This window comes from Homarus americanus, unplaced genomic scaffold (genome assembly GCF_018991925.1).
Source record: "Homarus americanus isolate GMGI-L3 unplaced genomic scaffold, GMGI_Hamer_2.0 scaffold37313, whole genome shotgun sequence".
Taxonomy (NCBI): domain Eukaryota; kingdom Metazoa; phylum Arthropoda; class Malacostraca; order Decapoda; family Nephropidae; genus Homarus; species Homarus americanus.
Window position 1 is genome coordinate 140,481 of NW_024734684.1, and position 20,741 is coordinate 161,221.

Genomic DNA, 20,741 nt, shown 5'->3' on the forward strand with positions numbered 1-20,741 from the left:
AATATGTGTGAATATTTATGTATCTGTGTATGTTTCTACACGTATCTAATAAGTGTGTGTATGTGTACGTATATTTAGAGATTAATTGACCCAAAACTTTACACTGTCTAGGAGAGACTAATTCCACCTCGGCTTCTTGTAAAAAATAAATAAATTAAAAAAAAAGTAAAAAAATAATCCTAACTCACCTCTTATGTTACAAGTAGAATCATTTACATAGAGTTTGCTGGATTTGTTTTTTTACGTAAATAAATTAAACATGCCGAGTGATCTGAAACGAATCACTAGGCTCTAATATACGCATTTGGATTATATGAGTATACATATGAATTAATATATACTCATATCAGATATATATATATAAATATGTATTATTGTTCGTGATAACTTTTAATACCTCCTATGTGTTCGAGGGGTTAAGTTGGGTCAAAGATTAATATTATCACACACACACACACACACACACACACACACACACATACACACACATACAGTTCAAGAAACTCCTGCATTGAGTGACGTATCTAAAGGCAATCGAGATGTGGCGATATAATATATTGGTGAAGCAACTAGCGAGTGACACCCGGACTTATTGATAACGTCAGTACGAAGTGTGGAGTGAAGAGGTGGTTGTAGAGAGAGATATATGGAGAGACAGACAGAGAGACACAGAGAGATAGAAAGAGTGAGACAGACAGACAGACAGATAGACAGGGATAGATAGAAATAGAGACAAATAGAGAGATATATGGAGAGACAGACAGACAGACAGACAGACAGACACGGAGAGATACAGAAAGACAAATAGAGAGATGGACAGACAGACACAGAGAGGTAAAGAAAAAAAAAGAGACATATGGAGAGAGAGACAGACAAATATAATTAGAGAGAGAGAGAGAGAGAGAGAGAGAGAGGAATAAACAGACAGACAGAAATAGACAAATAAACAAGAGACAAACATAATGACGAAGAGAGAGAAAGAAAAGAGACAGTTGAAAAAAAAGAAGAAAACCAAAGGGAGAGATAAATCATAAGAAAAGATACAGAAAGCAAAAGAAAAAAGAGAGAAAGTAGAGAGAAAGAGAGACTTGTCTGTATTTGGCTTTTGCTGCAATTACTGTAAAATTGAATAAGGTCCGTCCTTGTGTGTGTGTGTGTGTGTGTGTGTGTGTGTGTGTGTGTGTGTGTGTGTGTGTGTGTGTGTGTAACGGTGAAGAAAAAATTGAGTTAGTTAGTGCGTCCCCGCGAGGCTTGATTTAATGACTGACTTTTGGCTCACAGACTTGAAGGCATTTATTGAATGACTGCGTGACAAACTGATATTAAAGACGACGGGAAATGTGGCGGGTGATTTTTGAGATTCTTACTGTGATGTCACACACTCTCTCTCTCTCTCTCTCTCTCTCTCTCTCTCTCTCTCTCTCATCCCGCCCTTACTCCATTCCTTCAATCCCTCCTCCCTCCCTACTTCCTTTCCATATGTATGGAGGTAGGGGATCGGGTGTGTGTGTGTGTGTGTGTGTGTGTCCAGAATAACTCATCCCTGTCAATGAATAATAATGAAGAGCGTGTGAAGAATATTTCATACACTTCAAGCTATAACTCAAGAGAGGTAAATGGCTCTGAATTTATGTGTAGTTGATATGTATTAAAAATTTTATATATGGATATTGGTCTCACGCACATGCATATATATATATATATATATATATATATATATATATATATATATATATATATATATATATATATATATATATATATATATATATATATACACACACACACACACACACACACATACACACACACACACACACACACACACACACACACACACACACACACACACACACACACACACACACACACACACACACAATAAACGTATCCATCCACACAAACATACACACATATATACATCCACTATCCCACTACATACATACATACAGTACATACACACATTCCCCTCAACTGACACGCATGTAGCAATTTATTCACACTATATATTGCTTAAATAAAAGGGAAAACAAGAACCCATTATAAAGTATCACACATATACAGTATATATATATATATATATATATATATATATATATATATATATATATATATATATATATATATATATATATATATATATATATATATATATATATATATATATATATACGTTTCGATAAGAGGAGGCTAATTGGCACGTCCCTGTAATGTAAGTGGGATGTAAACTTATATATCTCTTGCCACGGAGCCAATAACACCGACAATTATTTTAGTGTTGCATTGTGGAGAAGACAATGACTTTAACTGGCTATACCATTACACCCAAAGTGTCTGTTGGGTTATCGACGGGTCTTTTAATGAAGCCATTTTTTCCCCTTAACTAAACGCCTCCTGTGGGTGTTCAGCTCCTGCGTTTAAAATAGAATTCGGTGTTGTCTCTTACCTTAAACATTTCGTTCTTGACGCAGCAACTGGCCTCTAGATCTCCTGTTGTCAAGCCTTTTCGGGTTCTGGTGGCGGGGATCAGAGTCCTCAAGTGCACACACACACACACACACACACACACACACACTATACCTCCCCTCAACAACCAACACAGTTTCCCCTTCTGCATCACACGAGTCCATGATAGGGCAATTTATCACTGTTACCAACCCAAAATAAACAGTTTGCTCGCCAGTCTTGAGAATAAATTGGTCTCATACGTTCCTGGGAAGTGTGTAAATAGTTGTTTCAATTGTGAATAAAAGCTAAATAAGGTGAATTTACATCAGCTTTCGTTCGATCGGTGGTGTGTGTGTGTGTGTGTGTGTGTGTGTGTGTGTGTGTGTGTGTGTGTGTGTGTGTGTGTGTGTGTGTGTGTGCGGTGTGTGTGGTTGTCTGTCTCTCTTTGTTTATGTGTGTTTGAGAGTGTTCAGTATGTATGTCTGTCAATAGCTCCACAACGTTTGTGCTCATAATTAAGCTACACCTGTATGCTACAATCACCACACAAAGACCGTACCTGTGTGTAACTCACCTGCTCATAATCACGTTCATAGAGATAACTAATAAAAAAACACCTGTATGATACAGTCACTACATTAGAACGATTATTTTACCTGTATCTTGGTTTAGTAAATTGTCGATATATTTTAAGGAATTTCTTGCCGTGTGATTATTGTTGCTGTAACTGTATCGTTTGCTTACAATTGTACTCGTGTTACTGGGACTTGTTTCTAACTTAACTGCAACTTTCGATATTTTTTTATATATCAAATGTGTCATTAATATATATAAAAAAATTGAGACTGAAATTCCCTGAAATGAAAAATGTGTAGAATGAAAATAAATTATTATTCAATTATGTCGACTTTCAGTAGGAAGGATCCGCTGAGCGTGACAATTAATGTAACTCACCAGCATTATACCACTAAATTTATTTATTTATTTATTTCGTAAACATCAGTGTGTTGTCCCTCCCTCCCTCCCTCCCTCCTTCCGTGCCTCTCTCCCTCCTTCCGTTTCTACCTCCCTCCTTCTCTCCTCCCCCATTCCCCCTTCCCTGTCTTCCCTCCTCCATCCCTGCCCTCTTCCCTCCTCTACCCCTCCCTTCTTACATTCTTCCTTCATCCATCATTCCCTCCTCTCCCCCTCCATCCTCAACCCCTTCTTTCATCCATCCCTCCCTTACTTCCCTCTTCCATCCTTTACCCCTCCCTTCTTCCTCTCTTCTCTCTTCCACCCCTCCCTTCCTCCCCTTCCCTCCTCCACTCCTCCCTCCTTCCCCATCCCGCCTCCATTCTCCCTCTCTTCCTTCTTCCCTTCTCCATCCCTCCATTCTTTTCCTCTTTCTTCTTCCATTCTCCCTCCCTCCCCTCTTCCTTCCTCCCTCCCTCCCCTCTTCCCTCCTCCCTCCCTTCCTCCCTCCCCACGACTCCTCACACCCTACACATATGTTGTTTAAGATTCAAATATAAACATTATTTTCTCACACACAATTTGCCTGTAATAATAAATGTCAATAATTCCTTACACACAAGCCAAGTCAGCGGCACAAATATTATATCACGTCAGGTTCTTGCTGATGCCGTGTCCTCGCTGAAGTCGGAACCCTCCTTAACATCGGGAATCCCCTAACATTGGAATCCCTCACCATGAAGTCAGAACTCCCTCCACCTGAAGTCAGTACCCCCCACCTGAAGACAGAATCTCCCCACTTGATGTCATTACCCCCACCTGATGCCAGAACCCTTTATCTGAAATCATTACCTCCTCAGCTGAAGTTAGAACCTCTCCACCTGCAGTCAGAATCTTCCCACCTAAGTCTCAGGTGGGAAGAATAATGACCTCTGCATCTGAAGTCATTGCCTCCTCCACCTGAATTAGTTACCCCCACCCAAATTCATTACCCTCCTACCTTAACAATGTAAAAAACAACAATTAACATATTCACACCTGTAAGAAAAAAACAAAACAAGAAGAATTACACACTAACTTAACATTGATCCTGACAGACACTTTCACACCGCTGTTGGTAAATAATATAGGAAATATTTCAATTTGCCTTTATATTCATTAATTTATATATGTATTTTTTAGTGAGGTAATTGAATTATTTACATAGACACGTGATTTCCATTCGTAACTGATTGACAAAAAAAAATATATATATATCCATGGTATATAAATGTTAACAGTTTATGTGAGTTTTGGTAACTAGGAGAGTAATTTTGTTTAGCTCTATGATGTGAAACTCATTTAAATTTTAACTAGAAATGGGCAAAAATAAATAAATTCGTGTATTATTGTAATTTAGAGGAGAACAGACTTCCCTCCACTGCCCCTCCCCCCTCCTCTCTTCCTTCCTTGCCTTCTCCAGTTCCCCTCCTTTCCTTCCTCCTCCCTCACCTTATCTTCTTCAGTTCCCCCTCCCCCCCTCCCTCTCCCCTGCCTCCTCTATATAGATCAGCTCAAATAATGCCCAACTTTAAACTAATTACAGGCAACAAAACTCCCTCCCTACACCTCTATACCCCAAGACACTACTCCTCTCTCCCACCGCCACTACCTTAGAAACTTTTCCCGCCTTAGTGTCCTCTTTCACGACGGTAAACAAATACTTCCAAACTTTTACTAATGAAGCCAGCTGCATCCCAAGTTCAGATAGCTGATCTCCTTGGGCTGAGGGTAGTGGTGGTGTTGGGTGATAACTTCCTAACTTGAGATAATTGATATACACAATCGAAACTTAACTTTTGGATAGCTAAATGTGAACGAAAACGTCATAATTAATTTGTTGTTGGAAAATATGTTTGTAATAATATCCTGACTTTGGATAGTTGGTGTAAGTAATAACATCCTAACTTCAGATAGTTAATTTAGACAGTAACATCCTAACTTCGGATGTCTTTAGTAATCGAAATAATAGAATTTGGTCTAAGAAACAACATCCTGACTTTGGATAACTGATCTAAATAACAGAATTCTACCTTCGGAAAATTAGCCCACCTCCCGTTTGTACCAGTATTCCGAACTGTGGATAGGCGACCTCACTCTCTCGTAAATTAAATGGTTGAGGAATACCTCCCTTGGCGTGCCTGGTAGTCACGGTTCTGGTGATGGTAATGGTTCAGGTGATAGTGAATGGTGTTGGTGATGATGATTGTGATTGGAGATAGTGAAGCTTTTGCGCTGTTCTGGCTGCTCCGCCACACCTAATTTGGTGGAAGGAGAGAGAGAGAGAGAGAGAGAGAGAGAGAGACTACTCAGCCTCCATCCACCAATCTGGCAGGGCTCGACATTTACATATGATTTCTCCATCACTAACAAGAGGCAGGTTTGCAGCCTTTCTATAAAGACCTCCACACACCTGCTGGCTAAGGTTTGGGGCTATAGACACACACACCTGTTGGCCCCGGTTTGGGGCTATCTACACACACCTGCTGGCACAGGTTTGGGGCTATACACAGACACGTACTCTCTGGTTCAGGTGTGTGTGTGTATATACAATATAAACCCGCACCCGCTGGCTCAGTTTTGGGGTTATATACACACACACACCTGTTGATTCAGGTGTGGGTATACAATATACACACACAGCTCATCACAGACTCATTGGAACTGTGAATTAATACTAACAACTATGCTCTCTCTCTCTCTCTCTCTCTCTCTCTCTCTCTCTCTCTCTCTCTCTCTCACTAGAACAACCTTTCACCAACATGTGTCATGGCGGGGTGAAGGGGGAAACGGCAGGCGTTGTTGATTGCCCGTGCTGGCGCTGTCAGCTGCCACATACAATAGCGAGAGACGTCACTATATCTGACATGGGTTTCTCGCGGGCTAATGAGGTTTACACATACCAGTTGAAAAAAATCATAATTATTTCTTTGGGTAAAATAAAGTGTGTGGGAATGTAGGTGGTGATGGTGGTGAGGTGGGTGGTGGTAGTGAGGTGGGTGGTGGTGATAGCTGTGAAGAGGTGGGTGGTGGTGGTGTTGGTGGTAGTGGTGGTGCAGAGGTGGTCGATGGTAATGGTAATAGGAGTAGCAGCGGTAGTAATAGTAGTAGGAGTAGGAGTAGTGGAAGTAAGGGGTAGTAGTGGTAGTAAAGGTAGTGTTAGCTGATCTCCGAACAGAAGCAGCAGCCCAGAAGTTATGTCACAGCCTGGATGAGATGTCGACTGTCCTTCTCTCTCCTTCGGTCGGCTTTGCTCTGCCTCAGGGGAACGAGAGCTTCTGCCCCTACTCTGACAACTGCTGCAGATATTGACTATGAGGCTACAGTCACTGAATGCCGCATAGATCTGCGGCTCAACTAATTTAACACAGATAGGATAGTTTATGTATTAGGATATTTAATATTAAGGTAAATAAATGGTGGCGAAGGTGTGGCTATTGGGGGAGGCTGAGGCCACGTAGAAAAAAAAAAAAAAAGTAGTAGTAGTAGTAGGGGGGGTAATAGTGGTAGTGGCAGTTACGTTTATGATGGTGGTAGTGGTAACAACAGGAGGTAAAAGTTACAGCAATAATAACAGAAGACGATAACAGCTGACGTAACAGCAGTAATAATAGCGAGATAAAACAGCCGCAGTAATATGAGATAACAGCATAAATAACACTATCAGTGACAGCAGTAACAGCAAAAATAACAGAAGCAACAGCACCAATGTCACCGACAGTAACAGCATCAATAACACCACCAATAACTGCATCAGTAACAGCATAAATAACAGCAATAACAACATCAGTAACATCATTAACAACCATCATAATATCATAAATAACAGCACAAATAACAACAATAACAGCATCAGTAACAGCATCAATAACTGCATCAATAACATTATCAGTAACAGCATCAGTAACAGCACCAATTACAACATCAGTAACAGCATCAGTAACAATATAAATAACAGCACAAACAACAGCATCAATTACAGCATCAGTAACAGCATAAATAACAGCACAAATAACAGCAATAACAGCATCAGTAACAGCATCAGTAACAGCATAAATAACAGCACAAATAACAGCAATAACAGCATTAGTAACTAACAGCATCAATAACAGAACAAATAAGAGCAATATCAGCTTCAGTAACAGCATCAGTAACAGCATAAATAACAGCAATAACAGCATCAGTAACAGCATAAATAACAGCACAAATAACAGCAATATCAGCTTCAGTAACAGCATCAGTAACAGCACAAATAACAGCAATAACAGCATCAGTAACAGCATCAGTAACATCACCAATAACATCATCAGTAACAGCATCAGTAACAGCATCAGTAACAGCATCAATAACATCATCAGTAACATCACCAATAACTGCACCAATAACATCATCAGTAACAGCATCAGTAACAGTATCAGTAACACCACCATTAACTGCATAAATAACAGCATCAGTAACAGCATCAGTAACATCACCAATAACTGCACCAATAACATCATCAGTAACAGCATCAGTAACAGTATCAGTAACACCACCATTAACTGCATAAATAACATCATCAGTAGCATCACCAATAATTTCATCAATAACAGCATCAATAACAGGAAACACCAGTAACATCACCAATAACTGCATCAATAACATCATCAGTAACAGCATCAGTAACGTCACCAATGACAGCATCAGTAGCAGCATCAATAACATCATCAGTAACAGCATCAATAACAGCATTAGTAACAGCATCAGTAACAGTATCAGTAACACCACCATTAACTGCATAAATAACATCATCAGTAGCATCACCAATAATTTCATCAATAACAGCATCAATAACAGGAAACACCAGTAACATCACCAATAACTGCATCAATAACATCATCAGTAACAGCATCAGTAACGTCACCAATGACTGCACCAATAACATCATCAGTAACATCACCAATAACTGCATCAATAACATCATCAGTAACAGCATCAATAACAGCATTAGTAACATCATCAATAACTGCATCAATAACAGCATCAGTAACAGCATCAGTAACATCATTAGTAACAGCATCAATAACAGCATCAGCAAATGCATCAGTAATATCATCAGTAACAGCATCAGTAACAGCATCAATAACAGCATCAGTAACAATAACATCATGAGTAACACCACCAGTAACAGCATCGCAACATCATCATAACATCATCAGTATCAGTAACATCATCAGTAACATCATCACTAACAGCATCAATAACAGCATCAGTAACACCACTAGTAACAGCATCAGTAACATCATCATTAACATGATCAGTAAATATCATCAATAACATGATCACAACAGCATCAGTAACAGCATCAATAATTGCATCAGTAACAATTAATTAGGCAACAAGCATCAGTAACATCGTCAATAACATGATCAGTAACATCATCACTAACAGCATCAATAACATGATCATTAACAGCATCAGTAACATCGTCAATAACTTGATCAGTAACATCATCAATAACAGCATCAATAACATGATCATTAACAGCATCAGTAACATCGTCAATAACTTGATCAGTAACATCATCACTAACAGCATCAATAACATGATCATTAACAGCATCAATAACAGCATCAGTAACATCATCAATAACATGATCAGTAACAGCATCAGTAACAGCATCAATAACAGCATCAGTAACACCACTAGTAACAGCATCAGTAACATCATCATTAACATGATCAGTAACATCATGAATAACATGATCAATAACAGTAACAGCATCAATTACATCATCAGTAACAGCATCAGTAACAATTTCAGCATTAGTAACACCATCAGTAACAGCATCAGTAACATGATCAGGCAAATACATCAGCAACATCATCAATAACATGATCAGTAACAGCATTAGTACCGTTAATCAGTAACAGCATTAGTAACAGCACTGTAACAGCATCAGCAACATGATCAGTAACACCAACAGTAACAGCATCAGTAACAGCATCAGTAACATGATCAGTAACAGCATCAGTAACAATAACAGCATCAGTAACACCATCAGTAACAGCATCAGTAACAGCAGAGGTTTTCCCCGCAGGTGACGTGGATGAGGAAGAGAGACCTCCACATACTGACGGCTGGCATCTTCACCTACTCTGCCGACGATAGATTCCGGGTGAGTACTTCCTTCTCCTCTTGTTTCAGTCTGTGTGTACCTGTGTCTGCCTGTGTCTGTATGTGTCTGTGTCTTATGTCTGTGTGTATCTGTGTCTGTCTTTGTCTTTGTATATGTGTGTATCTGTGTCTGCCTTTGTTTTTGTGTTTGTGTGTACCTGTGTCTGTCTTTGTCTTTGTGTCTGTGTGTATCTGTGTCTGTCTTTATATTTGTGTCTGTGTTTGTGTGAACTTGTGTCTGTCTTTGTATTTTTGTTTGTGTGTACCTGCCTGTCTTTGTATCTGTGTGTAACTGTGTCTGTGTCTGTGTCTGTGTGTGCTTGTATCTTTCTTTGTCTTTGTATATGGCTGTATCTGTCTTTTTCCTTGTGTCTTTAGCTGTGTCTTTGAGTGTGTCTGTTAGCTTTACAGTCAGTCTGCTTTGTCCCTTTCATCAATCAACTAAAATCTAATTTTCATAAAAAAAGTTTGGTTTCTTAGTCAGCAAACGATCATTTACAGATAAGTATAGTGTTAGTTTTGTTACCTGAGCCAGTTAGCTAAATTATTGTTTACAACAGTCAGTCAGCTAAATTAACCGTTTACAACAGCCAGTCAGTATAAAATAACCTTTACAACATCCAGTTAGCTGTAAAGGTACAAAAATATATTTAGTTTTGTTCCTATTAGTCAGGCAAGAACTGTATAACACGAAAGTAACGTTAGCTTCGTTAGCTTCCTGTCGACAGTGAGTGGGTGGTGCAGCTACAGTCGCTATCAAAAGAAAATCACGACCTTGTTTAAAATTTCATCAGCCGACCACCAGAGAGAGAGAGAGATAGGAAGGGGAGGAAATCCGTCTTTGTTGATACAGTTACTGGATTTTGTTGGTGGTAGAACGAGGCTCAGTAGTCTGTCCTGCTGGACGTGAGTATAAAGTTTTCATTACTTCAGACTAAGGGTGTGTGTGTGTATGTGTGTGTGTTCCAGCCTTCATAATGGGCAGCTGAAAAGGAATTTTGTCTGTGTTGTAACGAGAGGACTCTATGTTCGTCTTTCTGTAGAGTTATACCAACGAGCCAAAATAAAACATTGTTCGAACGAATGCAAACTCTGCCCGCGAGCCAATACCATGGCAGGGGCTTTATCTAACTAGTGACGCTGTTATTGTAACTAAATGTAGTCACCACTGGAGAGTAGTGTCCTATGTTATCATTTTCTTTGCAACGGAAAACCCATATTTTACTCTGGCAACATTTGGTCAGATTTAGAGAAATTTGCACCAAAAGTTTATCATGTGGACCGTGTCAAGCCAGCCAAATTGTGTGCTGACACACATTCAAACAGACGGATAAATGGGACCGAAAACTATATCGTGCCCCTCAGTCGTGGGCCGGGTACCAAGCTCTTGGATGTAAAAAAGGTCTTTGTGTGATATAAATCCCTAGTGGACTAAATTCAGCCTGGACAAAACCCCATCAAACGTATTTTTAGGAAAGAAAATTCTGCCTTCAATGTGGTAATAGTCGATAAAATCCAAACACGTCGCGTGTTCTCAAGTCTTGATACCCTGTTAGTGTTAGCTTAGATTGGCTGACCATACACAGGCTAGGTTACAGTACGTTAGGTTACGTGACGTTGCGTTACTTAAGTTTTCGTTACGTTACATTACGTTAGGTTACGTTTTATTATATGAAGTTACATAAGGTTACATTACGTTTCATTACGTTACACAATGAAAGGACGTATTTTATCCAGCAAAGTTGCAATTGAGATTTGTTTAGGGAGGTTAACGTAGTCACAAGCGTCACTGATTAAAAATTAACAGCTAGCCTTGACATCCACACCACCTAACCAGTGAGGCTCCAGATATGACCACCAAGGCTTCAGACCTGACCAACAATGCTCTAGACCTAACCAACGAGGCTCCAAACCTGACCAACGAAGCTCAAGACCTGACCAGCGAAACTCCAGACCTGAACCAGCGAGGCTCAAGACCTGACCAGCAAGGCTCCAGACCTAACCAACGAAGCTCCAAACCTGACCAACGAGGCTCAAGACCTGACCAGCGAGGCTCCAGACCTGATCAGCGAGGCTCCAGACCTGACCAGTGAGGCTCTGGATCTGAACAGCGGCAGCCTTGAAATTCTTTCTTCTCGGGAAACAGCAAAAGTTACAGTGATGTCTCTACCCTTTTGAAGAAATGAACATCAAAGTCTTGCCTCGATTCATTGCACATGTATTTACAAAGATGCTGGTCTTTAATCTTGAGACTCGAGGAGAGAACGTGACTGGGTGGATTTAGTTGAACCTTGGAGAAAATAACTCCCGGGCTCGCGAGAATGTGCGTGTGCGTGTATATGTGTGTGTGTGGGGGGGGGGGTTGAGGAAATATGTCCGGCACCTCATGCTCACTCACTCACTTCCGCTACTCTTTCTCAAGTTCGAGTATTACCAATAAGTCTTTCTCCCTGCAAGTGTTACACCACTAATTACTAAGTTTATCTTCCATCCTACAGGTGCTACACCCGGAGAACTCAGATGATTGGACGCTCCACATCAAGTTTGCCACCGACAGGGACTCAGGCGTTTACGAGTGTCAGGTGAACTCTGACCCCAAGATCAGCCGTAAGGTAACCCTCACTATCAAAGGTAAAGTCCTGTTGCTCCCTAGGATGTAAACTGCTACTGAAACTGTTTATTCTGACAGATTTTTTATATATAATTTTTCTACTTAGAGATGAAGAATATATGTAGCTTACCGTTATTGAAAAGGCCCTAGGACCACATTATAGAATTGTATGTGATGTAAAATGTTTACAAGAATATATAAGGTAGTACAGGACTTGGGATGTACGGCGTGGAACACTTTAAAAGCACATTCATATACCTTTGAAGACCATGCAGTGATGTGTAGTATATATTTCAAGACTTTATATTTTATTGATTTTTTTTTATATATTTAGTGAAGAATGATTAAATGGCCGTAGGTCATTGGGTAATACAATTTCTCACTATTGCATATGCTGAGAAAGGTCAATGTAAAGTCACTGTCTATTCCAAACGTGAGATTTAAGTCCCAATCACTGTCAAAGGTCAGTATCAGGTCACAAACCAATATTAGAGGTCAGTATCAGGTCACAAGCCACTGCCAGAGTTCAGTATCAGGTCACAATCACTGCCAGAGGTCAGTATCAGGTCAAATTCACTGCCAGAGGTCAGTGTGTCAGTATCAGGTCATAATCACTGCCAGGGGTCAGTATCAGGTCACACTTACTGCCAGAGGTCAGTATCAGGTCACGATCACTGCCAAGGTCAGTATCAGGTCACTATTACTGCCAGAGGACAGTATCAGGTCACAATCTAAACTGAGTCACTGCTGGGTATATCTTAGCTGAGTTACTTCTCAGTATACCTCAACAAACACTGTTCAGTATATCTCAACTAACACTGCTTAGTATATCTAAACTAACTCTGCTCAGTATATCACGACAAAAACTGCTCAGTATATCGCAACAAACACTGCTCAGTATATCACAACAAACACTGCTCAGTATATCACAACAAACACTGCTCAGTATATCACAACAAACACTGCTCAGTATATCACAACAAACACTGCTCAGTATACCTCAACAAACACGGCTCAGTTTATCACAACAAATACTGCTCAGTATATCACGACAAAAACTGCTTAGTATGTCTATATTAACACTGTTCAGTATATCTCACCTAACACTGATCAATATATCATCTAACATTACACAGTATGCTTCATCAAACACGGCTCAGTATATCTCAACAAACATTGCTCAGTATATCACAAGAAACACTGCTCAGTATATCACAACAAACACTGCTCACTATATTACAATAAACATTGCTCAGTATACCTCAACAAACACTGCTCAGTATATTACAATAAACATTGCTCAGTATACCTCAACAAACACGGCTCAGTTTATCACAACAAACACTGCTCAGTATATCACGACAAAAACTGCTTAGTATGTCTAAATTAACACTGTTCAGTATATCTCACCTAACACTGATCAGTATATCATCTAACATTGCACAGTATGCTTCATCAAACACGGCTCAGTATATCTCAACAAACACTGCTCAGTATATCACAACAAACACTGCTCAGCATATCACGACAAAAACTGCTTAGTATGTCTAAATTAACACTGTTCAGTATATCACAACAAACACTGCTCAGTATATCACAACAAACACTGCTCAGTATATCACAACAAACACTGCTCAGTATATCACGACAAAAACTGCTTAGTATGTCTAAATTAACACTGTTCAGTATATCTCAACAAACATTGCTCAGTATATCACAACAAACACGGCTCAGTTTATCACAACAAACACTGCTCAGTATATCACAACAAACACTGCTCAGTATATCACAACAAACACTGCTCAGTATATCACAAAAAACACTGCTCAGTATACCTCAACAAACACGGCTCAGTATATTACAACTTACGCTGCTCAGTATGATCTAAAACACACACACTGGAATTTAACCTACACTTATATCCCCAAAAGACATCTCACGAGTACCTTGGGAGATTATACCCACAGAGAGTGAACTTTATAGGAGAAGTTTTAATGATTACAAATTCTCCTAAAAAACGATTACATACACTAAATACAACCGGGTAATTGTAAGTATTTAGGCAATTGTAAAAAACTAAAGTACTGTACTTAAGTGTGTAATTAGATGAGGAAGGGGAAGGAGGAGGAGGAAGAGGATAATTGTCGAAAGAGGCCTCGTAATCGTGTACAAGTCGGCCATTATTCATCCTAAATGTCAAACCATAGTCTCTCTGTACTATATTTATGGGATCTGGGGGACATTTTAATGGGATTTTGGAAGTTTTAATGTAATTTGGTACTGAGGAATTGGACCACGTGTATTCTGGTAGGAATTTTTGTTTTAATAGGATCTTGTGTGTTCTAATAGGAGCTAGTGTGTTTTAATAGGAGCTAGTGTACTTTAATAGGATTTAATATATTTTACGAGGATCTAATATATTTTACGAGGATCAAATATATTTTAATCGGATCTTGTGTATTTTAATAGAACCTCGTGTATTTTAATAAGATTTCCCATAATTTAATAAGATCCTCGTGGAATATATGTGACATGTGAGACATTCTAAATAGTGTTTCTTCAGTTTTAAATAAGATTCTGTTCGTACTGGCGTTGACCTACCATTGACCTGGCGTTAACAAGTTGAGATGGCGTTAACCTGACATAAACTTGGCGATTACCTAGCGTTAACCAGGCGTTGAATCAGATTATAACCGCCACTTAAGTCTGTTCTCTAAGTAACATAGCACACACAGACACATACTTCTAAATTAAAGTATTACTTATATAATGATGAGACTTACTTTAGCTGTATATTTTTTTTGTATAAGAATACCTTTTATTTGAGTCTGAAATTGATGACGTCATGTGTGTATATTTCTAACTCTCCGTTTCTCCCTGACAGATAGCCAGTTGGATGATCCCCTGCCCTACGGGATATCAACTACTGATACTAGTGAGTCTCTCTCTCTCTCTCTCTCTCTCTCTCTCTATAGATTAAAGATGAGAGATAGAAAATAAAGGATAGAAAGGTATATATTTTTCTATCCACTCTATCTCTCCCTTTCTTCTGTCTGCCTGTTTGTATGTCTACCTATTCTCTCTCTCTCTCTCTCTTTCTCTCTCAAGTCTATGACCGTCTGACTGTCTGTATGTGAATGTCAGTCATTATGTCTCTCTTCGCATATATCTGTCTGTGTGTTTGAATGTTTACTTTTGTCTGTGTGTTTAACTGGTTGTGTCTGTCTGAATGTCGGTTTAACTGGTTGTGTCTGTCTGAATGTCGGTTTAACTGGTTGTGTCTGTCTGAATGTCGGTTTAACTCCATTTGTGTCTGTCTGAATGTCGGTTTAACTCCATTTGTGTCTGCTGAATGTCGGTTTAACTCCATTTGTGTCTGCTGACTGTCTCTATCTCTGTCTGCCTGGTTGTCTTATGATCTGTCTGTTTATGAGTATTTTTACCTTTGTGTCTCTCTTACTGTCTGTTTAAACTGTCTCTGGTTCTGAATGCATGTTTCTTACCCTTTGTCTGTCTGTCTCTGTCTAACTCTTTTGCATATTTTCCTTATTTTTTCTCGCCCGTCTGTCAGTCACTGTCAACTTGTGTGTTCCGTTTTATGTGTACAGAATTGTTGTGGTTCTCTTCCCTGTTTCTAAAAAAAAAAATTGTTTTTAATCATTTGTTCATTAATAATAGAAAAACAAATAAATACACCTTAACTTTAAATTGGATACAAGTTACTGAATATTGTAAATTTAGTACTGAAAAATAGAATAAGTTCCTCGTAATTTTATCAGCAAAAGATTTATTTACATTAGGTATACTTTTTACAGTCTTCTCTCGTCACTTGTTTTATTTACTCTTTTATCGTCATTTGTTTGTCTTGTTTTTAAATATAGTTATTCTCATTCATTTTATATCTATTATTTTTTATTTGATAACATATATGCAGTTCCCTATACTTGTAAGTCCTTATACTTATACAGCCTTGTTTCCTATACTTTTATTCATTAAACTGTACCTTATTACCCTAGTTATACGCTATATTCCTTTGTTCCTTATAGATGTGATTCCTTATACTTTATATACCTTATAGCCTATACTTTTGTTCCTGATATCCCTTTGTTCCTTTCATGAGTAGTTTCTTATACCTCATATCCATAGTTCCTTATACTGCACCCTATACTACTAGTTATACCTAATACTGCATCTTATACCCCTAGTTATATCTTATATTGCACCTAATACCCCTAGTTACACCTTATACTGCACCTTATACCCATAGTTATACCTTATAGTACACTTTATACCCTTAGTTAACCTTATACTGCACCGTATACCGCTATTTATACCTTATACTGCACCGTATACCTCTAGTTATACCTTATACTGCACCTTATACCCATAGTTATACCTCACATTCTTCACCATTTACGGATTTCAGTTTTACTTGATATAGAAGGAGGGTTTAACCCATTGAAATAGACAAAGAAATCGTATTTTAATCTGAGGTTTAAATGGATGATCAAATTGGGTTTAAATCTACTTTGCTTTAAATGTACGAGTAAATTGGGTATAAATCTGTGTTGTAATGAATGGACGAGGATATCGAGTCAAAATAAGTAATATTTTAAATGGACGAGTAAATCGGGTTTAAATCTCAGCTTTAAATGAACGAGAAAATCGGGTCGAAATCTGTCTGTTTTTTTACATGGAAGAGTATGTTGGTCTTAAATCTATGTTGTTTTAAATGGACGAGTAAATTGGGTTTAAATCTGTGTTGTTTTAAATGGACGAGTAAATCGGCTTTATCGTAATATAGAAATTAAATCCCTCGAGTCTAGAGAGATAGTCATCAGATTTTTACTATTGTTATTCGCCGTTTAAATCCCATTTAAGCAAGGTGTATGTGGGATTTATATTGATTTCATGCAATAAGAGGATTTAGATCTGATTGAAGAGTCGTAGGTATTGGAATTATATTTTGTTTTATGTGTTTATAGAATTTAAAGCGTTTTAATCCCTTTGAGGACGATGGGATTCTAAGTAAACTTTTCAAGGGGTTAAGTCATCGTACTCAAGGGATTAAGTCATCGTAATCAAGAGGTTAAATAATCATATTCAAAGGATTGAGTCATCATGCTCAAGGAATTGAGTCATCATGCTCAAGGGGTTATTTCATCGTATTCAAGGGATTGACTCATCCTATTCAAGGAGTTAAGTCATCAAAGTCAAGGGATTAAGTCATCGTAATCAAGGGGTTAAGTCATCATAATCAAAGGGATTATTTCATCATGCTCAGGTGATTGAGTCATCATGCTGAAGGGGATAATTCTTCGTATTCAAGGGATTGACTCATCGTCTTCAAGAAGTTAAGTCATCATAGTTAAGGGATTAAGTCATCGTACTCAAAGGGTTAAAGAAATATGAACACCAGGTTCCCTTTCCTTCATACGGAATAAACAGGAATTAAACCCTTTATATAAGGACGTATAGAGGATTCATTGTGTCTATCATTTAGTTAAAGGTTCAAAGCCCCTATGAAGAGACGGCACATTAATAAAAGGATTTAATCCTCTTTCTTTTTTAAGCTATATTTCACAAATATTAAAGGATTCAATCTCTCTTTTATCTCGGTTTTAAGCTTTGTTTAACTGGTTGGATCCTTTTTTGTCCCCGATTTAACTTTTGTTTTATATAGACGGAAGACAGTGAAATGCTACAGTAGAGGGAGACAAAACCGTGAAGAATGAGAGGGCTGTGGTGTATGTTCCTCCCTTAAACTCCGGGTCTCTCCTTCCTCTCTGCCTTCGTGGAGAGATTTCAAATATTATTTTTTTTTCTTCTTAGACGTATTGGTGACGACGTGTCCTTATAGGGATAAATAATTATATTAAAAAAAATGGGTAACTTTGAGTCAGGTGGAACTTTGAGTCAATGGAACTTTTAAGTCGAGTGGAACTTTGAGTCACGTGAAACTTTGAGTCAGGTGGAACTTCGAATAAGGTGAAACTTTGAGTCAAGGAAACTTTTAGTCGGGTGAAACATTGAGTCAGGGATGAATGAAACTTTGAGGAATAGTTCTTGCCATATCAAAACAGGACTTTATGTCTGAATTAGATGGATCTTAAAGCTATATCTGATATTAATAGAAATTGAACTTTATTAGAGTGAAACAAATCATTGAGGGTGAGTTAAATGGAGCTTTGATGTCACTTTAATAGTATGAGAAATAGAACTTTGAGGACGAATTGAATGGAACTTTGGGGGAGAGTTTAACGGAACTTTGAGGAACGAGTTAATGGAACTTTGGGGGAGAGTTTAACGGAACTTTGAGGAACGAGTTTATGTAACTTTGGGGAGAGCTTAACGGAACTTTGAGGAACGAGTTAATGGAACTTTAGGGGGAGAGTTTAACGGGACTTTGAGGAACGAGTTAATGGAACTTTGGGGGACAGCTTAACGGAACTTTGAGGAACGAGTTAATGGAACTTTGGGGGAGAGTTTAACGGAACTTTGAGTGCGAAATGAATGGAACTTTGAGGGAGAATTTAATAATACCACATTTAGAACTTTGAGGGTGTGAACATAAGGTAAAAACAGGGAGGTGGTGGTGGTAGTGGGCGTCAGCTTGCGTGATCGTGTGTACGCAAACAAGTGTCAGTCGCTGTCAGTCACTGTCAGCTGGGCGAGAGCTGTTTGCTTTGTTGGCTCCAGCGGGTCCTATCAGCCCACCGCCCACCACAGCTCACCACTGCTCTCCTCCGCCCACAACCACCCACCACACTCATCCCGCCCATCATGGCCCACCACAGCTCACCACTGCTCTCCTCCGCCCACAACCACCCACCACACTCATCCCCGTCCATCATGGCCCACCACTGCTCACCACCGCCTGCCATATCACAGTCCCACCTGCCACCCACCACCACCCACCACCTTCCACCACCACTCACCACTCATGATGATGATGATTTATAATGGAACTACTATGATCATAGAGTAGTTGATGATGATGACAGAAGAAATACATAAAAACACGCATATTCCCCGTTACTTCCACATAAATAACAACACCTGAGTTCCCCTTCATCAGACAGGTGTGTGAGACTCTCCCTCCCACCTCCATTGCACCTCCCCTCTCCTACCATCCCTCTACCACCATCCCTCACTTCCCTTTAAAACACCCCACCCATAAGTATGATAATTGACTACCTGTTAATACAGGGTGTAATACGCCTACAGCACCGTATACATAATCGGCCCCCACCTCCATTATAGCGAATGCTCCCTCTTATAAACGGATGCAAATTATATACGAACTGTTATTTAACATCCCAAACGTTAATGCCTATCGCTTATATAACATAAAGCTGTTAGTATATCATTTATATATATATATATATATATATATATATATATACAACGTATCACCAACGCCATTACAAGCATAACTCCAGCTGTGCTTGAACGTGTTCTTCAGCAGTGGAGGACACGCATTGAAGAGTGTTTTCAACAGAATGGTAGTCATGTAGAGCATATTATATAAATAAAAATGGATTTTCATATAAAATTTATTTTTCCTATGTATGGAAATTTATGGGACACCCTGTATATATATATAGTGTGATTTGAATGGTAGATTAGGTGATTAGTCTAGTGGATTGGGTAATTTAAAATGATATAAGCGATTGGTTTATGTGATTAGGTTGATTGGATAAGGTTCGTTAGCTTTTTATAACTAGTTTGGATCATTATATCACCGTATACTCGATTGGTACGATTATCTGTGTATGTTAAGAGATTAGTTAATGAGATTAAGGTGAGTGGGGATAATGAATTGGTTAAAGCTTTACTTAATTAGGTTATAAGATTATTTACGGTTAACAAGATTTGTCGGTCATTAAAGGCGTTTGTGTGAGAGGTGTGAGTAAACACACACACACACACGCACGCACACACACACACACACACACACACACACACACACACACACACACACACACACACACACACACACACACACACACATGTAAGCAATATAGGACGCATTGACTCCGACTCCTCATCCGTACCTCGTTGATCGTTGCGCACTAGCGCATGTGATGCACTAGCATATGTGACGCATTAGTGTAGGTATTGCACTAATGCATGTGACGCATTAGTATATGAGACACACTAGCGGATGTGACGCACTAGTGGATGTGACGCACTAGTGCATGTGACACACGAGTGTATGTGACGCACTAGTGTATTATACGTACCTGTGTATGTGACGCACGAGTGTATGTGATGCATTAGTACATATGACGCACGAGTGTATGTGACGCACTAGCACATGTGGCGCACTATTGTATGTGACGCACTAGCGTATGTGACGCACTAGCGCATGTGACGCACAAGAGTATGTATCACATTAGCGCATGTATAGTACTAGTTTACGTGACGCACTATTGTGTGTGTATGTGAGCACTATCACCTGCGTAAACGAACCAAGTGTGGTGATGGGGGGGGGGGGTTGTGAGACTACACATCCCAGCAAAGTTTTGAC

At 39.1% G+C, this 20,741-nt stretch overlaps 1 protein-coding gene across 1 annotated transcript in view; it reads left to right on the forward strand.

Annotated features, from left to right (window-relative positions):
• Positions 1 to 20,741, forward strand: part of LOC121870455 — a gene marked incomplete at its 5' end in the record, with an annotated part of 78,185 nt that overhangs the window by 22,223 nt on the left and 35,221 nt on the right. Inside the window, 3 exons of the mRNA XM_042372280.1 lie at positions 9,521 to 9,598; positions 12,096 to 12,228; positions 15,093 to 15,143. Of these exons, the coding sequence (XP_042228214.1) occupies positions 9,521 to 9,598; positions 12,096 to 12,228; positions 15,093 to 15,143 (262 nt within the window). The remainder of the gene's footprint in view (positions 1 to 9,520; positions 9,599 to 12,095; positions 12,229 to 15,092; positions 15,144 to 20,741) is intronic.